A 25,752-nucleotide genomic window follows, 5' to 3' on the forward strand; every position below is an offset into this window, starting at 1 on the left:
ACATAAGCTTATCAATTGCTTCAGAATATGGAATAAACCAGAAAAAATAACCTTACAGTTTCCAAGAATGCTGAGTTGGCAGGCTAAACATATGTTCTTGCTAGAGCTCCTGCTGTTCCAGAGTTACACACCTCGTTGCAGCACGTTCAGGTTCAGGCTGAGAAAAACCCATTAGCATGTACCATTGTGTGAGCAGGGTGAGATTTGCACAGCAGAAGGGCCAGGTATCACTTGTAGTTAGTTTTGACACATATTAGATACTCGCATATAGAAACACATGAGCAGCAACAAACATATTAATGTTGCAGTTGCAGAGATAAGCTAGGGCAGTTTATAGGCACCATGTTCAGTAGTTGGGTACAACTTTATGTTCTTTAGTGAGGTGCAAGGAAAGACGAAAACAGGTGGACAATGGAGTCAGAAAGGGACTGTGGCAGGGGAGAGGTCAGTGTGTTAACATGGTAGGAGTTCCGCCATATTGGAGTTTAAGGCCTAGTACACAATGAAAAGAAGAGAATGCAGGTCTTGATGTGGTGATGTGGCTCCATTTAGCTCATTCCCTTTCCACTGCCAGGAGAGAAGCTGAGGTTAGAGGCACCAGCGGTGCACAGATAAACACCAAGTGTATCCAGCTGCAGGGCAGGCATGTGGAAGGAATGCAATGTTAGCTGTGGGGAGAGCAGGTAGGGATGTGCCCTTTGAAGGATACATTCATGAGAATAGGGCATGAGGTTTTGTGATGCCACGAGGCCAGGCAAAGATTTGGAGCACTACTGCCCCCAACCAAGGAGCGGTCATCTAATTTAAATAACAACCAAATAAATCCCTGAAATTCAGACTCAGGGGCACTACCCTGGTCATGTCATTTCCTGGCACCTGGTGTTTGAAGGAGATAAGGGGTTAACCATGTCTGGAATGTTCTGTGATTTGGGATAGGGGGAGCAGAGGTGATGCCATCAAATTGAGCTCAAGGTTGGGGGTGCACCTTGTGTGCGTGCAGCGCTTGGTATATTGAGAAGGCCTTATGTCTCTTTAAAGCAGAATTTGCTTTGCCATTTTACTTTGACCATGTCTGGATCAGAGGGCTGTATATCACATGTTGGTTATGATTTATTAATGTATCAGACATTGTCCTTAACCAATCCCATACCTTGCTTCAATAGTGAAGATGTAGTGGGCCACATGTCTAGGGGAATGGGTTTAGATAAGGTGTTGCCAATGGGACTAGGGACTATATGGGAGTATTACCATATTATATAGGTGGTAGCCAATGAGGGTGGTGGGCGGACAATGTAACCTGTGTATGCACGTTTCATGTGTTCCGCTATATATCCTGTAACTTCTTGGGGGGAGTGACGAGCTCTGTGGCAGTTTGGTTCTACAGGATCATTTGAGATCTTTTAGCATGTAATAAAGATTGTTCCACGTTGCAAAGAGGTGCAAGGACTATTTGATCTATTGGATTGCACTGGAGCCCTGAGTCCTAATAATCATGCTGAAGCACACTGAAAGAGGGTGACAACATTTTTGAGTCAGAACGGTACATCCTTAGCCCTTTTACCCACTCAAAACTCAATACCAAAAGATGGGAACAGGCTTTCCCTTTTGCTTGTCCCAACAGAGCACAGAATCAATCCATAATCCACAGTGTGTTTAGAGAAGGGGCCTCAGACCTGCAGCTCTCCAGATGTTTTGGACTGCAACACCCATGTTTCTTTGCAACTGACTATGCTGCATAGAGCTGCTGGCAATTACAGTCCAAAAGATCAGGAGAACCACATTTTGCAGACCCCTGATTTAGAGGCTACTGTGCCAGAGCACAAATGTCAATTGATCGCAACGAATCAGGCCTGGAAGAGAAGTTGTAATTCAACAACGCCTCATACGTCATCAACAGATCACATTCATGTTAAGTATATGTACAACTGCATGCAATCATCCATATCCATATTTATTGAAGTATTCTCAAACATACAGCTTGTTACGTAGACTGTGAGCTGGATAGCCAAGGAAGGGTGTGCATGCATAATCTATGGTTCCATGTGATAATGTCACCAGGTAGGCGTTTTCTGAAGTCTATAATTAGTTCCCCAAATATTCTAGGAGGGGTGTAATTATACATTATTACCTTCAATCCTGTAATATTTGGGGAAAGTGTTTAATTGCCTAGAGGGTGCTATTTTAGTGAAATGTCACCACCTGGTGGCCATTTTCACGGCAACATTATCACTGAATACATAAACTAAAAGGCAAGTGCATCAGTGCCTTCTGGGTCCCTTGGCTGCCTATAATGACTCAAAATGGTTTGATGGAGTGAAGATTATGAAGAGGAAGGGGGCCGTTGGAGAAAGGAGACAATGGAACTGAGAGGTGGCACTGGGGCTGCAACGTTTCACCTTAGAGAGACCCAATAAGCCAAAGTTATGAATGCACCCCAGCTACATGGACATACAGGCGGCCCACGCGGATCATTTAATGATCCACTGCAGTTTGGGATATGTGACATGTGACTACTCAAACTGCCCCGCGTCCATTTATCCTTTGTTCGAGTTTGGCCCTCACCAATGGATAATATGAATAGGACAGCATTGCTGAGTACTTTCTTTTCTCTGATTCAGTACAAGCCTTGCATCTAGATACTTACGAAAGGAGTATGCATATGGAGTAGACATCTCTGAAGTGACAACCCATTTGGGAGCCTTCAGTTACTCCACATAAGCTCCATTTCCCTTAGGGTCCTGATGAAGGCAGTATATCGGATTTCCTGCTGAAACGTCCTTCATACAACTCTGTGCTATTAAGCTCTGCTGCACGGTTTAACATTTGAATTGAGGACGTAGACCTGGGATGTGTTTTCGGTCATAAATAACGATTTGTAGAATTCAGGCTAAGTGGCACTGTTGAAATGAGGGTACCTGTGATTAATTAGACATATAGGGCCAGTAAGGTAGTCCTTGTCTGTGTTTCCTCAAATTGAATTACTATACAGTGCCACCTTGCTTAGAATCGATTAATTCAATATGTTTATGTATGAATGTATGCATTTTTTTATGTTGCTCTATGTATTTATGCCTTGATTCATCTGTATGAATACAAACAGATCTAATTAGCTTTTTTAAAGTTTGAAATTGTAGGACCCATTGCCTACGTAATAAATTCTGAATTTCTTAAGGTAACAGAAGCACTTTTCTCTCTTTGTGTACTGTTCTTTGAGGAAAATTAGTAACCCATTTAATAGGGCCAAGTTGTTGTAAGAACTTGGTTTCTGAAGAAGTTGGTTAAAGGTTCATTTGGTGGACTCCCCTTTGTGTGCTCTGAATGCACCATTGAACATGCCTCTGCATGGCCCATAATACACTACCTCTGATTTCGAGCATTTTTGTGGCGGCAAATGAATCTGTGGCAAGAAATAACATACTTGACATGTGGCCTAAATGTATGTATGGAATATCAACAAACAGATTGGAAATAACTCCAAATCACAAGGATACACAGAACAGAACAGAACACCTGACATCACTGTGTTGTGCTGTCACACTGCTTCTAGTATTATTGTAGAGCATCTCTGTTTCTAGTGATTGTTAATGGCTGACTTCCCCCATCCATGCTGACACTCCTGCCACAAGGCACGAGCATGCTGTGGGGTGAGTGTGTGAAAAAGTGAAAGGATTACGTTCCAGCGTCTGGTCAGCAACACAATCTTGGTTAGTATGTTAAGATGGGGGATCCTGTGTTTCACATTAGGGTCCTCATTACAGCTGTGCAGCTAACACTAAACCCGATAATATCACACAAAATACTGCCTGTTTTAGCACCCACCATGTAACCAGTACAGGGGTACTTACCGCTGGCAATATTCTAAGGGAACAACACTCGATTTCAATGTGAAATATGTCCTTGCAAAACATCCATTTGCAAAATGTCCCCATTTGTTTCAAAAGTGTTTTTTCCTGTGAAGTAAAAGCTATTTTGTTTGGTTTGATTTATTGCATTGGGTATTTATAATATACCTATACAGCAAATGGTGTTTCAAGGCGCAACAAGATAAAGAGAGTGGGGCGAGGGGGGCAGGGATGAAGAATACCACAAACGGTCCAACTAGGCCTTGTGTCCTTCGGATCGTGCATGTGCAGGGACACATGTGGTGGGGTGAAAGGAGCTATGTGATTGCCCTGAAAAGAGTGGCACCATTTGTTCTTAAGTACTTCGAAAAAGATATCCGTCTTCTCGCACCCATTACGATGCAATGCAAGGAAGGGTCATTAGCAGCCCCTCTCTAAACTATGCAGCAATGCGCAGCATATGTATGATTTGCTACTGCACATGCTGCATTGCATACTGAAGATGGGAAAGGGGAAACCAACTACAAAGAAACAAATATTGTGGATGTGACTGAATGAAATACTGACATCGGACTTGCCCACTGATTGGATGGTGAAAAGTGTGAAGAGCGTCAGATTTTCTGAAAATACCCGCCATGTTGGATACGCGGACATCCACCATAGTCCGCGAACATCACAGTAAAAACCTATTAAAAAACATAAAATTGCACTTGTCAAACTCATCAAACAATCTTTAGGGAGGTGTAGTGTGATGAGGATGGGATATGGTATTTAAATTATCTGAGGGTGTTGTCCCTCAGATTACTACAGTGGTAACACTATTTAACGACAGTGGTAATCCTGAAAAAAGAAAAAAAACACTGCGGACTTGTAATGAAGCTTTAGAAATGAGTGCATATTCTTACTGGGGAACTTCAAAAAGTACTTGTTACAAAATATATTGGTAATTTTCACTGAATTCAGCACAGCAAATTGGCAAAAAAATCATATATTCACGTTATGGGCTCGGATGGGAAATACATTAAAGTATTTGCCACTGTACAGACTGAGCAGCTGGTCCAACAGGGTCGCTTTCTTCTGGCCTAGTGACAGCTCTATCGCTTGACACACAAGAAATCACTCCTTGACCTCATATGAAAATAAACATTTGGGCTTGATAAAATATTAATTACACAATCATGCGCTTCCCTTGCATGAGCCTATTACTTATCTTCGAAGCCTATGTACCGCAGGCTTCATTAATGCAGAAAAAGAGAACATAAATTACAGTTATATTAAATTATCGCTTCCAATCTGTGATCCTTAAACAAAGAAAAGCTCGAGCCGGTGACTGCAATTACTGATGTTTGCCCAGGAAGCAGGCTTTGCCATTGTCCATCTAATGAGGAGGTGGAACCCAAGTCAAACGGAAGTGGATTAATAAATGGAAGACACGATTTTTTACCATAGTCACTATGCACCCGAGGGACGACAGCTGCAGAATCTCGGGGAAAAAATGGCCTATTTAAAAAAGTAGGACAGGCATAGCTAGTTAGACGAATTGTAACAGCAGAGTCACCTGCACAGATTAGATTGGAACAAAAAAAATGCACTGCATTTCCATCTGTCAGTCTGCTGAACGTAAGCGAGCAATGCAAGGCCGTGCGTGGGAGTACACGGGTAGGAGAGACAGCAGAAAGATCGAGTGGCACATAGAGAGAGAGAGGGGAGAGGAGAGAAGAGAGAAGTGAGAGAGTGGGATTGAGAGGAAAGTATAAAGTAAGAGGCAAAGAGAAAGACAGAGAGAGAGAAAGACATAGCGAAAGGGTAGGAGGGACAATAGAAAGAGTAAGGGGCAAAAGAGAGAGCGGAGAGGAGAGCAGAGAGAAGTGAGAGAGTGGGATTGAGAGGAAAGTGTAAAATAAGAGGCAAAGAGAAAGTCAGAGAGAGAGAAAGACATTGCAAAAGGGTAGGAGGGACAGTAAAAAGAGTGAGTGGTACAGAGAGGGAGAGCCCAGAGGAGATCAAAGAGAAGTGAGAGAGTGGGATTGAAGGAAAGCCTAAACTAAGAAGCATAGAGAAGGACATTGTGAAAGGGTAGGAGAGACAGTAGAAAGAGCCAATGGCATATGGAGCGAGAGCGCAGAGAAGAGAGAGTGGGACTGAGAGAAAGTGTAAAATAAGAGGCAAATAGAAAGACAGAGAGAGAGAAATACAAAGGCAAAGGGTAGGAGAGATAATAGAAAGAGCGAGTGGCACATAGAGATAGAGCGGGGAGGAGAGCAGAGAGAAGTGAGGTAGTGGGATTGAGAGGACAGTGTAAAGTAAGAGGCAAAGAGAAAGACAGAGAGAGAGAAATACATAGTGAAAGGGTAGGAGAGACAATAGAAAGTGCTAGTTACACATAGAGAGAGAGCAGAGAGGAGAGCAGAGAGAAGTGAGAGAATGCGATTGAGACAAAAGTGTAAATTAAGAGACATAGAGAAAGACATAGCGAAAGGGTAGGAGAGAGAATAGAAAGAGTGAATGGCACATAGAGAGAGCGCGGAGAGGAGAGCATAGAGAAGTGAGGGAGTGGGATTGAGAGGAAAGTGTAATGTAAGAGGCAAAGAAAAAGACAGGGCGAGAAAGACATAGCAAAGGGGTAGGAGATAAAGAAGAAAGAGCTATTGGCACATAGAGAGAGTGCGGAGAGGAGAGTACAGAGAAGTGGGAGAGTGGGATTGAGAGAAAGTGTAAAGTAAGAGGCATAGCGAAAGACAGAGACAGACATAGTGAAAGGGTAGGAGCTACAGTAGAAAGAGCTAGTGGCACATAGAGAGGAGAGCAGAGAGAAGTGGGGGAGTGGGATTGAGAGAAAGTGTACAGTAGGAGGCAAAGAGAAAGACAGAGAGAGAAAGACATAGTGAAAGGGTAGGAGAGACAGTAAAAAGAGTGAGTGGCACAAAGAGGGAGAAAGAGAAGTGAGAGTGTGGGATGGAAAGAAAAGAGAAAGAGTGGCATATAATGAGAAAAGGGGCAGAGAAACAAAGGGAGAGAGAACATAAGTGATAACATGAGAGAGAGATAGATTATAAACAGTAGAAAGAGCGAGTGGCACATAGAGAGGTGGGAAAGAGGAGCTACGTGAGAGAGAAGAGAGGCAGTGGAAAGAAAAGATCGAGTAGCACATAGAGAGAGCGTGGAGAGGAGAGCAGAGAGAAGTGAGAGAGTGGGATTGAGAGGAAAGTGTAAAGTAAGAGGCAAAGAGAAAGACAGAGAGAGAAAGACATAGCAAAGGGGTAAGAGATACAGTAGAAAGAGCTATTGGCACATAGAGAGAGCACGGAGAGCAGAGCACAGAGAAGTGGGAGAGTGGGATTTAGAGAAAGTGTAAAGTAAGAAGCAAAGAGAAAGACAGAGAGAGAGAAAGACATAGCAAAAAGGTAGGAGAGACAGTAGAAACTACATGCCCCAAACCCTTCGTTCCCATGCCTCACTGTCCCCCACCCCTTTAACCCCTGCGTTGTCACAGCATTCTCCACCCTGGCTATGGTGAGATCGCTATTCACCCTAACGTCATTGTGCAACCTAACAACCTTCAAGTGGTCATACGTGCTGTCACCATATACCTCACTGTTTCCCAGGTTATTGCTGTCTTTCCAACCCTCTTATCCCTGTCATGTCTCGATAATCCCCAGCCCCTTTGTCTCATAATCTCCCTGTGTCTCCTGCCCACTTACTAATCTTACTTTCATTGTAACCCCCTGTGCCACCGTTTTATACCCAACCTCTCAATGCCCCTCTAATCCCTTCGACAACACATCTAGTCCTGTGAGGTCGCTGTGTGCAATGTGTGTCGCTATATACCACTTCCCCTGTTCCCGTACTGTTGTTATATATCCCTGTGCCACCGTTTGATACCTAACGCCTCTATGCCCCTGTTATCCCTTCGACAACATATCTATTCTTGTGATGTCGCTGTGTGCCCTGTGCGTCGCTGTCTGCCCCTACCTCGGCTCCAGTATTGTCGCTATATATCTCTCTGTATTGCCCTCCCCTCTAGTCCCCATGATGTTGCTGTAAGCCCCACTATGCCCACGTGTCGCTCTGTTCCCCACCTCCCTCCCCACAACGTTATGTATCCATCTAACCCCTCTGCCCTGTCACTGTAAACCCATCCCTCTGTCCCTGTGTGCCCCTCCCCTCTAGCCCCTCTGTCCTGTCATTAAAACCCAGCCATCTGACTCTGTGTGCCCCTTTATGCCCGTCTGTCGCAGCATACCCCTGCCCTCCTGATCCCGTAATACCCCCATATAACCCTCTGCGTCGCCCACCCCTCTATTCCCCATGAGCCCGTTGTGTGCCCCACTCTGCCCGTGTGTCACTGAGTACCCTACCTTCTTGATCCCCATGATGTTGCTATGTATCCCTCCGACTCCGATCCCAGTCCTGTCTGTACCCCGGGCCCCTGCATGCTTGCTCTTTGTCCGTAAAACGTGTGTCCCCAGCCCTCACGGTCCTCATGTACCGTTCCTTGCATTTCCTCCCCGGTCCATACCTCACCACTTGCTTCGAAGCGCATTATGCTTAGGCGCTTTATGCATGACCCATTATATCATCTCAGTACGCTTACTCTCTACTCTACACCATGACTCAATTAGAGTACAACTATACCCCTCGATACATTCGGCCTAGCTGCTCACATAAGAACACTACCTCACAAACACCTCATCACTCTAATAAAACACAGCTATATCCCATGACAAACCGGATTGCCTGCACACATAAGCATCCTACAGGCCTAAAACAGCCAGAAACCATTCTGGGTGTCCACCCACCAGACTTCACACATTCAGCTGATACCTCCACCACCACACCTAATGCTAGGATGCAGCTACCACCAGGCAATTCCACCAGCTGCACACATAGCTGGTGCACCCACGCACCCTACAACACTATCTCTCGCTAATCGCTATACTGACCTGGACTGCGGTGCCCAAGGGCTTTAAAGCTACCAGTGCTTTGAGGTCATACCAATGATATATAGAGCACTATACAAATGCCAAATAACACAACATAACATAACATAACAGAAAGACACAGAGAGAGCACAGAGAGGAGAGGAGAGAGAAGTGAGAGAGTGGGATTGAGAGAAAGTGTCAAGTAAGAGGCATAGAGAAAGATAGAGAAAGACATAGTGAAAGAGAAGGAGAGACATTAGAAAGAGCTAGTGGCACATAGAGAGTGCGCGGGGAAGGGAGTTGAGAGAAGTGAGAGAGTGGGATTGAGAGAAAGTGTAAAGTAGGAGGCATAGAGAAAGACAGAGAGAGAGAAAGACATAGCGAAAGGGTAGGAGAGACAGTAAAAAGAGTGAGTGGTACAGAGGGGGAGAAGGGGAAGAGGAGAAGTGAGAGTGTGGGATGTAAAGAAACGAGTAAAACAAAGGCAGAGGGGCATATAGAGAGAGTGAGAGAAAGAGGCAGAGAGGAACAGAGGGAGTGAGAAAGCTATTGAGAAAATGACAGAGAGAGAGAGAGAGAGAGAGAGGGAGAGAGAGAGAGAGAGAGAGAGAGAGAGAGAGAGAGAGACAATAAAAAGCGCGAGTGGTACATAGAGGGGTGGAGGAGGAGAGAAAGCAAGGGAGAAGAGAGACAGTAAAAAAAAGAGCAATTGGCACATAGAGAGGGAGTGGGGAAGAGGAGAGAGAGAAGCAAGCTTCTGGGATTGAGACAAATGAACAAAACAAGAGGAAGAGGGGTGTGGAGCGAGAGAAAAAAGAGAAAGACAGAAAGAGAGAGACAGAGAGAGATAAATGAAGTCGAAGAATTTGAAAGAGTGAGAAAGAGGAGGTAGAGAAAGCCAGATGAAGAGATGGGAAATGAGAAATAAAGGGCAGGAGAAGGAATGATAAAGCCAGCCGGTGACAGAATGAGAGTGAGTGAAGAGGTGTAGGCCACATTATCTTTTGTTCCTATACCGCTATAATACCTTTGAGGATATATGATTAGCAAATTTAGATACCACAAGAACCAGAAAGATACCATTTCTGAACTCAATAACTGAGTCATCGCTTTTTATTTTCTCTATTTATTTGCTCTTGTTCACATCATTCCCATGAGTTTCCAAGCCAGTGAAAATCCTACAATAAAAAATCTTTATATAAAGGGTATTAATATTAATTCAGTGTTATGCCTATTAAGAAAATGTCAAAGCTCTTCAGGAACACGCTGTAGAGGAAGAGTATGGAGGCACTTACTGTTTGTGTCTACGTTTTCACACAGTTCCGTTTTGGCTTCACCATTCGGCCGGTCGCTGGCTTTGTGTGAGAGCCGGGATGACATGGTCGCCGCCGTTACCACAGCTTTGAAACTGCGCTTGCGCTTCTGCACATTAAGCTCCGGGTGGAAGATAATAATATACACCTTTGGCATATACAGCATCCCCAGCGCCACCGAAGCACTTAAGTTCATAGAAATGGTGAGCGTAGTGGTCTGAATGTAGAGCTAAAAAGAGGAAAAGAAGAAAGGAGAAATGTAAACACTGGATTGATGTGTCTCAGGTGAGATATTTCTTAACCACATGTTTCAAGGAAGGTTGAATTCCCAATGTTGTATTTGCCCTGGTTTGCTCTCTCTAATCTCATGTGGACTTGATCTAAAATGTGGACATATTTTTAGTAGACCACACAACCTGGGCAGAAGAGACGTCCACACTAGCACCTAAGAACACATTTAAAATGTATAAGCATGTCATCTCATTCTGCACATCATAATAAAAACGTTGCTACCATGCACACCCTTATTATATAGACTATAAAAGGTAACTAGTTGTAAACATCACAGTATACAGAGATCCTGAAAAGTACAGAAGATGTGGGACACACATATGTCAAAAGTCCTCTTCCAACCTTAGATGTCAATGTAGTGAATGCCCACCTCAAACATAGAAGCCTATATATGTACACAGCCATTGGAGAACATGTTAGGCCACAGAAGCTGGTATGAATAGAAAGTAGAACATCACTGTAAAAAACAAAACATATGCAGATTGCTGAGGTTGATTTCCGTGAAGCAATACTAACATGTCAGAATATAAACAGCCAGGATCTGCACTAACTGAATCTCTGGTCCCGCCTAAGTGAAGGTTTTCATATAGAGAGCCTGCATCGATCAGCGGCGTGGACATCACACATGGACCGACTACTTATCAACACCCTATAGAAAATCGGCCTGACAGCAGAGGTTGTATCGACATATCGGAACATGTATTGCGCTTCCGAATGATAAATCAATCAATCCAAAGGGTTTAACCGTTTGTCACGTTCAAGGCACAGACAATATTATTAAACACTCATTTCTCATATGTAAAATGTAAAATGCCATGATGTGCCCCACTTCAAATTATTTTTGCCAAATGCCTTACACATTAACATCAACACCGGTGACACTTTGCTAAATTCGACCCTTCTTGAAACTGCAACATCATGTAAGGCTTTGGCGTAAAACACATTTGGCAAAATTGCTGGTAAAAATCAAACTTGAGATCCTTTTTTACCAGCAAGATTAGTGAACTGTTCAAATGAAGGAATTTCACTTAGATTGAAGAATTTTCCCCACAAGATTGCAAATTTAAGCACACTTAATTTCAGTGAATTGCCTACATTTCAAATTTAGATGTTTTCTCTTGCATTTCTACTGTGCCTTTGAAAAATCAAATCTTGAAATCATTTTTTCTGCTTTTTAACTACATTTGCATTTGGCCACTTTGTTTTCTATCTATTACTGTATTCATACTGAGCCCCTCAGCTGCATCTTTAAAATCTTGATTCTGGACTTTCTGTAATTTCAATGACAGTTTTATAATCTATGCCTTCTCACCTGAATCCCCCAATTTCATACATGTTGTGATGTTACTGCTTGCTGTAATCATTAGCCTTTTGTAGGATATCTGACATGTTGTACTTCTGTATTGGCTGCAGGGCTGCCTGGTGAATTCCTCCTATATTGTGCAGTCCCTCTGCCTTACTCCCTCCTTGTACACATGGTGCTCTCTGTCTCCCCTATCTTCTCAAACTGTTACTCCATCAGTGAAAAAACATAGTTAAAGGGATGTTATGGTTATAAGTAAAACCGAGAAACCCTTGACATTCGCCAGTTATGGTAAGCTAAGCAACCATGCCTCATGCCACCACCGTGCACTGCTAAGACTGACACCCAGGGCATCAAAGATAACATAAAAAATGTTATTGATGACATAACAGATGACTTAAAACACACAAACCTCTTGGACTGTTCAGGGTCTCATACCTCGGAGACTTCCACAGTCATATTTTCACACAATAAAGTCTCAGGTTCAATCACTACTAAGTTTTATCCTTGCTCTAAATGTGGCCCTAGTCTTCCTTGCCCTTCAACCACTCTGAACTAAGCCTGTGTGTGTTACTATCCCTAGGTTGCGCTGGTTGCTCCATTTATCTAGGGTGAGGGGATAGTGCATAGAGGACTTGCCCTATCGCTAGACTAATGATACACACCGTAAAGGTAACTTGTACAGTTTTTCTAAAAGATACATGTTGTCCTCATCAAGTCATGTGTCGTCTGCCTCGCAAATGAATTTGTATATTTTTGAATGGACTTCTTGTCCATTTTTTAATGGACAAGAGGTGACACAAAGCTGAAAGTATATGATGTCAGAGAATTCTAGACAAAATATTCTCTGCATGTATCTAGATGCAACCCCATCTATTACACAATAAAGTGTTCCTTTGTTCTAACCTTTGTCTGTGTTTGGTTCTCGAATAGTATGATCTATGTTCCTCCTCAAAGTTCTGGAAGAATCTTTAATTATTATTAGTACCCGCTCCGAGCCTCCACACGGCTGAGAGGCTGCCTTCGTCCCCCGTGGGGGACTCAAGTAAGCTTCTTTTTTTTTTCTTCCCTTCCCACCCCACTTACCTGCTTGCTCCTGCCTCCCCGGTGGGGGATGATAGCAGCCTCCAGCAGTGTGGAGACTCGGAGCAGGGCCATCCCCGCTCCGCGCCTCCACATGGCTGGAAACTTCCATCGTCCCCCGCCTGGGACGCAGGTATGTATATATTTTTTTTTCTTCCTCTCCCTCCCAATCCCACTTACCTTCTGCTTCTTTTTCTTTTTCGGAAGCGGACGCGCTGGGGACACTTGTGTTCCCAGCGCGTCCGCTCCCGATGGCCACACATAATGCGGGCCGGGGTACTAATAGCAATATGACCCTCGCTCAGGTCATATTGCTTTATTAAAGATTCTTCCAGAACTACTCAAGAACTACTCAAGAACGAAACACAGACAAAGCTTAGAACAAAGGAATGCTTTATTGTGTGATAGCTGGGGTTGCATCTAGATACATGCAGATAATTTGTTTGTCTAGAATTCTCTGACATCATATACTTTCAGCTTTGTGTCTCCTCTTGTAGGAACATTCCATCAGGAAGTGGTTTTCAATGAATTTCATAGGTTTTTATTAGTGGAACTTAACCATAATGTTCCTTTAACAACATGTTTTCTGTGTATTTCATAGGTTTTTATGAGTGGAACATAACCATAATGTCCCTTTAACAAAGATTGTTCACAAAATGTCCACCTTCTTTTCTATGTGGAAATGTTTCATGATGCTACAGCACTGTATCTAAGTTATTAATAATTCCTCTTTTAACAAATATGAAAGGACTATACTCCTCCTTGAACTTTTTTTTTGCAATGCTACTGATGTGTGTCGTTTTCAGCAGTACATGCTGAGGATGTGAGTCATTGCTGAATTTCCTAGGGCATGAGGCTCGACTTAGACCCCAGCCCCACCAAACCACCACCGTTATCCACTGCACCTATCCTGAATCCTTGTCCAGTGTACACTATAACCCAATAATGTGAACAATGGCCAGTTCTCATGGTTTTCAGCCATGGCCAGTGTCCACTATTCAAGGGGCAAGGGCTATGGCCATGCTGCAGGCCCCAATATGTATATTAGAGTAGCCATAGGTCGGGCTCACTGCCCAGGCATCATAGTTAGATCACTATTTTTTGTATATACATTTTGACAATATTCAAAAATTAAAACACACAACAGATTTGCAAAAGCATGCTTTTGGGTCCTTGCCATTGCTCCTCGGACATGTTTGCCTGAAATGCATCCAGCACTTTCTGCTGTAGCCGCAAGCAGAATTGTGTTTCCCATTCAAGCCTATCACAATTTTGGAAAGATGGGACTGCCCTACAGTTTTGCCCCGTCTTGAAAAAAACCTTTCATATGTTACACAAACATTCACAGTTGGATCTATAATATTTCTGTCAAGGTTTGTGAAAATTCAGCAAATGGTACCACATGTATAATCTATCTAAAAATGTTGGGACCCATACTCTAATTTTCCCCCATCTTGACAAAATAGTACAACATGTTGCAACAGTCAAAGTTGGGTCTATATTTATATTGCAAATGTGTGTGCAGTATCGTGGGATGGCACCAGGTTATAAGCCAACTAATAACTGCTCTTCACAGACCCTGCAATGCACACATTTGCACGGATGTCCTCAAACATTTGACAAGTTCACTAACATCACAGCAATGCCCCTGAAAGGATGTCCATGGACATCGTAGAAGAAAATTACCCAATTTCTAGCTTTTTCTGGAGATTTCCCATCCCATCCTCATCACCTCTCACCTCTCAACTCTCCAGAGATTGTTTAATTTGTTTGACAAGTGCAATATTGTGTTTTTTTATATGTTTTTACTGCAATGTTCACGGTCTATGAGCGTAGTTCTCGATGACAACATGAAATCTGTTTCAAAGGTTTTGACACACTTCACATTTTTTACTAACCAATCGATGGCCACATATGATGTCTGCGAATGTTGCATGGTTCCCTGATTGGTCTAGAGGCATCTGTGGACACCGAACCAGGAAGTGAGGCCACAGACCGGAAAGTGACATCACAAATCTTTTGGGACCTACATTTTTGGCTTTTTAAACAAATCTACTGGATGAATTAACACCAAATATGCAAAAGCATGCTTTCGGACCAGGCCGCTGCTCGTCATGCAAGATTGGTGCAAATCTGTCAAGAGGTTTAGGCTATAGCTGCAAGATTTTTTTTTTCCTTTCATGTAAATCCAGGTTTCAAATATTTTGGAACCCCTCTTTAAATTTGATATGCCCTCCTCCACCCCCATTGACGTAACCTCACCAAATTTTGCAAAGTAATTCTAAGTTGGCTGCGTACTTTTCTTTTGCCAAGTTTTGTGAGGATTTTTGTATGGTGCCAAACATATAAGATACCCAAAAACTGCTCTTCCTATGGGAAGAGCAACTTAACCATAACTACAGGGTCACTATCACAGACCCTGTAATGTACACACATAATACAATAAGCAATACATTTAACATTGCAGAGCTACTACTCTGAAAAATGCAATTTTATAGTTCTGTAATCGTATATAATCTTATTGGGAGACTATTCCCATACATGACTTTAAGTAATGTCGATAGCAAAGCCACGCATTGATGTTACAGACAGTGTGAAGAAAGCAGAGCCCATAGGAGTTCACTGCACTGCCAGCTGCCATGTAGTTGCATGGCTGCCGGCAGTTCATTTCTCGGCCCCGTTGGTAAAAGCACAACACCCCAGGAACCACTTAGATTTCGTCACCCACGGAAAATGTAGCAACACTCGGAGCAGATCCAAGACACAGTGCAATCTGGGGAACATATGGTACCATTTAAAATGACCACATGGTTATTGCAATAATAGTCACCCCTTTTTCCAGGGCTTTCCAATGAAAGGAAAAGCCAATCCTTTCTGGATTTTACACACGCGTAATGTAAGCAATCACTGCATTAGGCCTGATTTATAAAACATTTTTCAATAACTGAAAAAACGTTTTTGTAATTCAGACCCATACAGCCTGATTTACAAAAGTGTTTTAGAATGACTCGCCCCCATTGAAAACACGTTGTAAATCAGGCCCATGGTCTCTATTTGGGACCATCAGAAACAAATGTCACATGTTTTCAACTACTGTATGTGAATCTTAATTAATGCACGCGCTTTTTGGACTTAATAATCTTTCCTGCTAGCAAAGATTGTTGACTCGCCCCAGGCTGTGCATTTCAAATAAGCAACAAAGAAAATAGGATGAGAGAAACCTCTGGCGCTCCCTGTGTTTAAACACAGTCCTCGCATCAGTGATCAGATGGTAAATAGCTCGACTGTAATATTTACTTGCATTTTCTCAGTATGCTTAAGTCAGAGCAGACTTCCTTGGATTGTGTTCCCTCATTATTGTGTGCCTCTGCAGGTAAAGGGCAAACGTGTTGGGCAAAAGAAGGTTGACATTGTTTAGATAAGCCAGTCTCTTCGTATATCTCGTGGAAGGCGCACATCTCCCATTGTGAGCACCTCAGATCTAAGAAAATGAAAGGGGCTGTTTGAAGAAAGCACCGCGGTTGGGAAAATAACATCAAACATGAAATGGAAGCTTTGAAGATGCAAAGGATATGATATGGAGGCGGGCACTGAAAGGGGATGTATGTTTAACAGCAAACGTTCGCGCACCAGAGCAAGGAGCAGAACACGAATTGGCAGTTTCCTTACAAGGGGCAAAAATACGAACTAATTGTATCTATGTATGGGATTTAAAAAGTGCATGCCGAGCTAGTAAGCAGTGGAATGTTGTACATAGATGAATTGTGGTTATGGTATTTGTAGTGAAGGTAGAGAATACAGGTATACATGTTTGCATAGTGTTAGGAGATTTTTGTGGGGCAACAATCAATGCCGGGAGTTCAGGTCCCCCACACCAATATTGCTTTTGTTTTCAATCTAGTACTGTCCGTGACTCATATGGAGAAATGTGGGTCCCTCCCCCTTTAGCAATAGGTAAGCCAATAGCTAGGCAGGCGTTTAGAAAGAATATATATTAATGAGTTGGAACATTAGTATTTGTACAAAATCACAATTCACGCCACCTCACTCTGTGGCCCAAATCCTATTCTTTCCGAACAATTCTCTTTTCACACAAATTGAAAACACTGGTTGGTTCAGGATAACACAGAACACACACTCATTAACGCCAGAACATGCACAGTCAACATAATGTGCATGAGGTTCACTTTTAATAACATGCAGCTCCTTGAAAGATCGCCAAATCATACACTTGGCATGATACTTTACATGTGTTTTGATTTAACTACTATGCAACTCTTTGCAATTTGCAAAAGCAATTTCACATATGCAGCAATATGTATTATAATCTCGCTGCACACTTGGAAATGTTAGCAGTGTGGGAGCACAACAGAATTTTAAAAACAAAATACTTTTTTAAATATATAACCCTTCATACTGCACAATTCCATGAAGAATCTCTTTTCTAGCCACTCTCAGTAGAGAGTTTGCGTTTCAATCAGACACTTTATTTAATTGGCAGGACACGTTGCTTCACCAGCACAAACACCCAGATATTCCGTTTACATTCAGCACCCCTCTGCTTTAATGCAGGGTCTGAGAAATGATAAACCATTAGGAATTTCATATTTGGCAAGTGCCCTTTTCCTTTAAGAGAATTTATGGGGTTGGCGATGAGAAACAGGAGAACACAATTATTTTATCAGACTATATTTTTATTCACACTGTAAGTGATGATGTTAATTTTTAATTTTAACAAAATAACCCTGTGTTAGTTGGCTAGTTAATAGGGTAGTTAATTAAATATTTGGTCACAATGGTAAGAATATACCTGGTCTGCCCACCCAATCAATAATGCAAAGCTATGAAATCAAACAGATCCCAGAAGACCTTGTTTGGTTGGACAAGTTTACTTACATACACTATCTCTGTGTTTCATATCATAGGTAAACGTCCTTAAGGCTTCTGGATATTCAGGGAAAACATCAGGACTTTGTTAGTGGCCTCTTCAGGTTCAGTCATCAATATCTTCCAGCATTATTACCTTTATCTGCTTCTCCTTGTATATACCAGTGAGAGTTAGTCTCTCCCTTGTTTCCGCCAGCAATTTTGTCAGCAGTTCAAACCCAGATGATGTCAGACAGCTTTCCCTTATCCCCATTGTGCACCACCTTATGAACTCATAATAAAACCCACAAATATCTAAATGATCAGGCGCCAGTTTATTGGCTCTTGATTTGGATTGTACCACTTCTGCCCCCCCTTCTATCTGATTAGTATCTTTTAGGTATTAGGCATCATCCCTTTGAATGTATGACTCTACCCATCTACGATAGTATGTTCCTAGTCTGAATTGTGCACTTAAATAAAAACTACAACGTGAAAGCTTTCAGTAATTTCTAGCTAAACCTAGCAATCGATACATATATATTTATTTGAATGAGTCATATCATGCCAGACTTCATGACATGAGTCCTATCACAGTTAATAAGAAATGATAAAGGTTAGCGTCACAAGATTTAGCACACAGTTAAATATTTTGCTTAGCTACTATCTCCCAGAATCTCTGTTTTGTGAAATTTTCTGGGAAATCATAATCACGTTTCAGGTTGTAACTCTTGTACCCAAGATCAAATATGAGTGTTGAATCAATAAATAGGCCTTTTCATAAGCTTTACAGTGATATTTGTTTCATACTTGTACGCATTATGGGCCGATGATAGTGGACAAAGTATGATCCTGCGTACACTCCGGTAGTGGCCGTGTAGTTATGGTTAAGTTGCTATTTCCATAGGAAGAGCCCTTTTTGGGCAGCTTATAACTTCGCTCCCCCTGGACGAATCCTCACCAAACTTTGCAAAAATAATATATGGGCCACTCTGAATTTTGTGAGGTTTGGGCCAGGGGAGGAAAAGTTATAGGGGGGGTCCCAAAATGGCGTTTTTTCCCATAGATTGAATGGGGGAAAAACTTTGCGCACGGCTACAGGCCAGACAGCTGGACGGACTTTCACGAAATTTGCGGCATGGGCAGGACCTTGGTCCCAAAAGCGTGCTTTTGTAAATTTGGTGACCTTCAGTGCAGTACTTTTCTTCAAAAATACCAAAAAGTAGGTGAAAAAAAATGTGTGCTACCTATGTCCGCTCCGTGGACACACTTCCCTGTTCGCTCCGTGGACAAGATACCGATTGGCTAAGGGGCTGCCGTCATGACGGCGGACACGCAACGTCTCTGCCGATTGGCTGCAGTGAGACGCGTTCAGCATCAGATTGTTTGGATGCACCCAACATCTTGGATCTGCCGACAGTGCAGCAGCCACCAGCGGCAACATGCTATTTCAAAAACTATTTTGCTGCGTCAGAGTGCTTGGGGAGGTTCGAACAGTAAGAGATGGGTGAAAAACTGTATTTGTTCAGGCGGTAGGTGTTAATGATGTATTCCTTATGCCCGCCTTGTTTGGGATGTTTGTAAGTACAGAAAATGAGGGGTCTCATAAGAGTAGTATTTCAGTCCGTACTGTGCGCAGGCAACTTGAAACTGTTCTAAGGACACGCGTGGTCATAGCGAACATTGAAATTGAGTACATGCTGTAATTAAATTATTTTTTCCCTATGAGTGTGCTATTCATTTGTATGCCGCCATGGTTGTCACATGCTGCGGTGGTTGTAGCCAGGGCGTAGAGCCATTGGTGTGACATGCTGCAGTGGTTGTGGCCAGGACGTAGAGTCTTGGATGCATGGCCGTAGGCCGTAGGCCAAAGGCCATACTTCCATACTTCCAAGACTGTACGCCCTGGCCACTACCACTGCAGCATGTCACAGCAATGGATACACCTGTATTATTGCTTATAGATCAGATGGTTGTGAGGAGTGTGTAGAGTCTTGGGCATTGGAGGTATAAGTCACTGCACACCCATACATTGTAATATCTGGGGACATACAGCTAGGAGTGTATCCTCTGGCCCCAACCAATGAAGCATATCACACTTATAGATACACCTGTACTACCGCACATCACTCAGGTGGTTGTAGGGAGGGATGCAGTCTTGGGTGCATGTTGCTTGTGGGCAGGTTTCCTGCCAACAAATTCATACGGTAAAGTGGAAGTTGGTGCTCAATGTACGGCGAGCAATGCCTGTGTCTGTGTTGTAATGTTTTCAGATTAATACTGAAGTCGGACTGGCGTCCTATGTTTTGAAATCTGAGGTGTAGCCACACAAGGGATACACACTCAAAGGCATACAGGGGACAAATGAGTGACAACATCAGCAGACAAAGGGGAGTCCCCCAGATGAACCATTCAGGAACACATTTGATGACCCAGTCTCAGTTTAAACTGGGTTCCATTCCGTAAGTTGTATACATCACCTCACAGAATGGAAAAATACACAGTGTACCATATTATTCATTTATAATAAAGAGATCATAGTTTTATTTCGTAGGCCATACGTTCTACGTACACCAATCATAAAAAACACCACATACAGACATATATCAATGTGGAGAGTGTGTAAAATGCATCTATTTACAATTTCATGATATAATCATAAGAGCACAGGTGAAACAGCAAGGATTATATAATCCAGAGCAGGGCGGGCACACATTCTAACTTCCTGGCCCTATCTGGCTAACAAGTCACAGATCTGCTCCGTGTGGCAGTGTCACCCAATTACAATGCTAAAATTAATTAGACATGGCGGATTGAATTACGCCTGACCAAAACACACGCATCCCAGGTCTACGTCCATTATGGCGTTGTTGGGCCATATCACAGAGCTCGGTAGCAAGGAGCGATGTACAGGACGTTTCGGCAGGGCATCAATTCTGCTACCTTCGTCAGGACCCCAAGGGGAATGGAGTTCTGTCGATGTGATAGATAATGATATTACTGGCCTATTCAGTCAAATAAAAAGGCCCCCAGCAGCCCAAGAGAAACAACTTGCAGCTACTGGAAAGGTGACTAATAACAGCATAAAGAAGGAGAAGATATCCTCCACCTGTGAAAACACCGAACTACTGTGTATTAGAGGAAATCCACCATTCACCAGGGTGGTAGCATCAATGTAGAAACAACCTCCACCAGAACAAATCATTCGCTGTGCCCTTCCCCATCTACGGGAGAGGGGAGGGCAGAGAAAAAGAAAAAGCTCCACAAGGAGCGTAAAGTCGAGGAAAATAAAACCCACTAATATAAACCCCCTAGGAGACGAAATGAGGTGCTGCTGTGTCCAGGTGTCCGCATGCCAGGTGTGCCCAATAGCCCGACCCCGAACTGAAAGGTATGCATTGCCCTCGGCAAGGTACATAAAGGGCTAAAATGGCCCTGCACTTACTTGAGGGGATAGAATGGTCACCCCATAAGATATTTTAGTGCCACAGAGGTGGCAAAGATGCGCGGGAAAAAGCCTCCAAGCCTGCACATCTAAAGACAAAAGCACTAATTACCAAACAGATAAATAAAGGTGCAAATAGCCTACCACCAGTGAGAACCAAGGCGTCAGAAACTCACCTGCAGCGAAAGGCTAAGCAGGTAATAGAGGGAGGTCCCTCTGGCGATGAACATTTATCTATCCTTGCTTTGGCGACCCACGCTTTCATTAGGCTGTTTACCTCGGCATCTGCGGGTCCTTTCTTTGTGTCAATTCTCTTACACGGGAAGCACTGAGTACACTTCCGGGATCGTCTCGAGCCCGAGCTTGAATGGCCACGGCGCGGTCTGTATGCGGTACAGCCCTGCAATCCCGACTGAATGGTTGTGGCTTAACTGGGGGCCTCCCCAGGTAGGTGTTCTCTTCATACGTTGAACATTGCAAACGTGTGTTGACAATATATGGGATTCGCGGTGTATGCTTCGGCACAATAGGTTACATGCATTTATGTCATTTTTCGGCTTCCACGTGATTAGGAGAGCGGGGTACTTTACTACATGTTTTTAAATGGTATATTTTTCCTTTTCTGTATTTATGAGTGGTATCGCTTCGTCCCTGTTTTCTCTCCTTTTTCAGTTTGGTAATGATGTGGTGAGGACGGTGTACTGCCCCCCCCTCAGATTGGCCCCATTGGTCCCCGGACCCCTGTGTTCATCGCCAGAGGGACCTCCCTCTATTACCTGCTTAGCCTTTTGCTGCAGGTGAGTTTCTGACGCCTTGGTTCTCACTGGTGGTAGGCTATTTGCACCTTTATTTATCTGTTTGGTAATTAGTGCTTTTGTCCTTAGATGTGCAGGCTTGGAGGCTTTTTCCCGCACATCTTTGCCACCCCTGTGGCACTAAAATATCTTATGGGGTGACCATTCTATCCCCTCAAGTAAGTGCAGGGCCATTTTAGCCCTTTATGTACCTTGCCGAGGGCACTGCATACCTTTGAGTTCGGGGTCGGGCTATTGGGCACACCTGGCATGCGGACACCTGGACACAGCAGCACCTCATTTCGTCTCCTAGGGGGTTTATATTAGTGGGTTTTATTTTCCCCGACTTTACGCTCCTTGTGGAGCATTTTCTTTTTCTCTGCCCTCCCCTCTCCCGTAGATGGGGAAGGGCACATCGAATGATTTGTTCTGGTGGAGGTTGTTTCTACATTGATGCTACCACCCTGGTGAAGGGTGGATTTCCTCTAATACACAGTAGTTCGGTGTTTTCAAAGGTGGAGGATATCTTCTCCTTCTTTATGCTGTTATTAGTCACCTTTCCAGTAGCTGCAAGTTGTTTCTCTTGGGCTGCTGGGGGCCTTTTTATTTGACTGAATAGGCCAGTAATATCATTATTTATCACATCCACAGAACTCCATTCCCCTTGGGGTCCTGACGAAGGCAGCAGAATTGATGCCCTGCCGAAACATCCTGTACATCGCTCCTTGCTACCGAGCTCTGTGATATGGCACAACAAGGCCATAATGGACGTAGACCTGGGATGTGTGGGTTTTGGTCAGGCGTAATTCAATCCGCCATGTCTAATTAATTTTAGCATTGTAATTGGGTGACACTGCCACACGGAGCAGATCTGTGACTTGTTAGCCAGATAGGGCCAGGAAGTTAGAATGTGTGCCCGCCCTGCTCTGGTTTATATAATCCTTGCTGTGTCACCTGTGCTCTTATGATTATATCATGAAATTGTAAATAGATGCATTTTACACATTCTCCACATTGATATATGTCTGTATGTGGTGTTTTTTATGATTGGTGTACGTAGAACTTATGGCCTACGAAATAAAACTATGATCTCTTTATATTAAATGAAAAATATGGTACACTGTGTATTTTTTCATTCTGTGAGGTGATGTATACAACTTACGGAATGGGACCCAGTTTAAACTGAGACTGGGTCATCAAATTCGTTCCTAAATGGTTCATCTGGGGGACTCCCCTTTGTGTGCTGATGTTGAAATCTGAGGTGGCCACCTGGAGTCTTTGATGGGGATTTTCATATGTTGTTGCAAAGTAAGAATGTATGTGCCTTCTGAGTGAAGGTCAGTTCATTTGCTTTTTTGGTTGCAAGCTGAGTAGGCCCACGCATTCAAGTGAATTCATAAGGGGCTATTGTTTTTTGACCGTGAGCGAAAGTGAAACTTTGAAAGCTACGCAAGGAATCAAAGGTTGAAAAAAAAATACTATTTGATAAGGTTATAGCTTAAAAACGCTTGTAAGGAACATGAAATATCAGGTGATGAATATTCTTTGATGCGAACAGTTTGCCAAAAATAATGGAGGCTGTGAAGATGATGTAAGTAGAATGTTTATGACTGTACACTAATTGTGACAATGTAACTGAAATATTATATTTTTGCGGAGTTGTAATTTTCCCCCAATACCAGAGAGTGTACATTGTTCGCATTTGCAAGCTAAGACTAGAGTCACCGTTGGTGAAGGTTATTTATTTTTCTTTGAAATGTTATGCTTGCCCACATAGCTTTATGTATCAGTTTGCTTGTTCTTTTGGTCTTATGTAACATTATAACATGTAATTTGTTCTTGCTTGTCCATTCATGCTGCATCCATAACTGAATTACCATGTCACTGTGTAGTTGTCCTTTTTTTAACCCTTACGGCGAGTGCTGTTTATCTGCGTTTGTAGGGTGTCATTATATGTCCCCATGGTGAACTCTAATACTTCTTTAAAATGTCATGTTTGGCCACTTACATTTGTGTAGTATTTTCCACAATCTTTGTGTCTGTTTTGGAAATTTTTCCTAAAGGTTGGGTATTGACACAGATTTTGTCTTACGTTTTCCCCTTAGCCACATTTTGCCATACTGTGCGTACCACGGTTTTCAGATGCCGAGTGACGGCTTCTTTCCACGCCAGATGCAACTGCTGGTGACCGGGTGCCTGTCCATCATAATGTTATGGGATGACAGGCCAGGGCCGCTCTGTCCCTAAGCTGAACTAGCGACAAGGAGCGACTTATTATCATTTATGGTGGTGTAAAGCAACCGTGATGCCGCTATGTTGGAAATACCTGTGCAAACAAATGGAGTGCTTCAATAGAAACGCATACTTTGCATATGCAAAATTAACTCCATGTGTCTCTCCATGAACATTTTCAATGTTGGCCCTTGGTGTCATTGCTACAAATTATTTGAAAATGTAATTAGTCCGTTCATCTCTGACAGTTGTTTGTTAAAGAAAAGTACTTTCCAAATTCTAAAATGTAACCGCTTTCTTTTAAAATCACGCGTATCATTTCGAAATGTAAAGTACCACTTCATACATCGCTGTATGTTTATTTACTGTTTCTGCATCACGGTATATACTGTTGCTTTTTCCTTGCTGTCATGAAAAGCGAAGAGGGGCTATGAATGGAACAACCGCCTTTCCTTTCGATGGTGGCCATCTTGAAAAAGGATTTTGTTTAACCAGAAATCCAATTTTTCCATAGTACACGCTAATGCTTTGCACATTTATACTATTATTGTCAAATCTTATTGCGTCTATGTCCTGTACTGTGAAAGGTGGTTCTTAATGCAACATTTACTTTGTTAACGGATGCCTTTATTTTTTGGTAGGACAGCTAATAAGGCCATTTGCGAACGGAAATTAGGAAAGACGTATCAAACAGTGATATGGAGGAGTGGGTGGCCGGTGCAAAAATATTGTGTGTATGTTATTTCTAAGGTTGGGGCAGTGTTTGTCATGCTCCTTCATTACAGTAGTGCTGTTGTTTCTTGGGGAGGATGGATGGCCTTAGCTGATGTCATTTTCAGATAACTAAAACTTTTGCTGAATGTATGCAATGTGCACTACAATGTTAATGGATAACGATCAATATGTGTTGGCGCTGTGCAAGGCACATGTTGCAGGTGGATGTTCCTATATCAATATGAAATCTGTTTCCACATTGTCCACGACACAAACATCTTACTGTTAAGTGTTTACGGATTCTGGGACACGTGACCATGCTGTACACCAGCATATTGTCAAGTGGTATTCTCTGCAAGGTGTTTAAATAAGTCAGAAATTGCTTTACATTATGGTTACATGGCACTACTGTAAACCGATCATCTTTAGAAAAAACTTTGCAAGAGGGACGGTATGGTTAAGTTGCTCTGCTGAAAACCTGTGAAATTCAGTAAAAAAAAAACGTTGTTAAATGGACGTTATGGTTAAGTTGCCCTAGCAAAAACCTGTCCACTTCACTAAAAAAACATTTCAAACATGCCATTATGATTCAAAGTGAAACCGAAAAACCCCTGAAATTTGCCAGTTATGGTAGGCTAAGCGACCATAACTGCCCGCACCACTGTCCTCTGCTAACACTAACACCCAGGACATGAAAGATGGCATCACAAATGCATTAATGACATCACTGATGACATCACATGTTATGGTAAGCTAAGCAACCATAACTCGTGCCACCACCGTGCACTGCTGAGACTAATACCAAGGAAATTAGTATCAAATAAAGTATCATGGTAAAAAAGGTACTGAGGATTTTTTAATTCCCCTTAGAGTGTTGTTACCTTAAAGAAGCCACTCATTATGCAGACTCAGAACCTTCTGAGATTCCAAATCTCCTAAAGAACTTG

General features: G+C 42.8%; 1 protein-coding gene across 1 annotated transcript in view; it reads right to left on the reverse strand.

Moving 5' to 3' along the window:
* Positions 1–25,752, reverse strand: part of GRM7 (glutamate metabotropic receptor 7) — a 2,427,639-nt gene that overhangs the window by 396,836 nt on the left and 2,005,051 nt on the right. Inside the window, exon 9 of the mRNA XM_069643494.1 lies at positions 10,060–10,306. Coding sequence (XP_069499595.1) covers positions 10,060–10,306 — 247 coding nt within the window. The remainder of the gene's footprint in view (positions 1–10,059; positions 10,307–25,752) is intronic.

This window comes from Ambystoma mexicanum, chromosome 2p (assembly GCF_040938575.1).
Source record: "Ambystoma mexicanum isolate Mex_15411 chromosome 2p, UKY_AmexF1_1, whole genome shotgun sequence".
In the NCBI taxonomy this organism is placed as follows: domain Eukaryota; kingdom Metazoa; phylum Chordata; class Amphibia; order Caudata; family Ambystomatidae; genus Ambystoma; species Ambystoma mexicanum.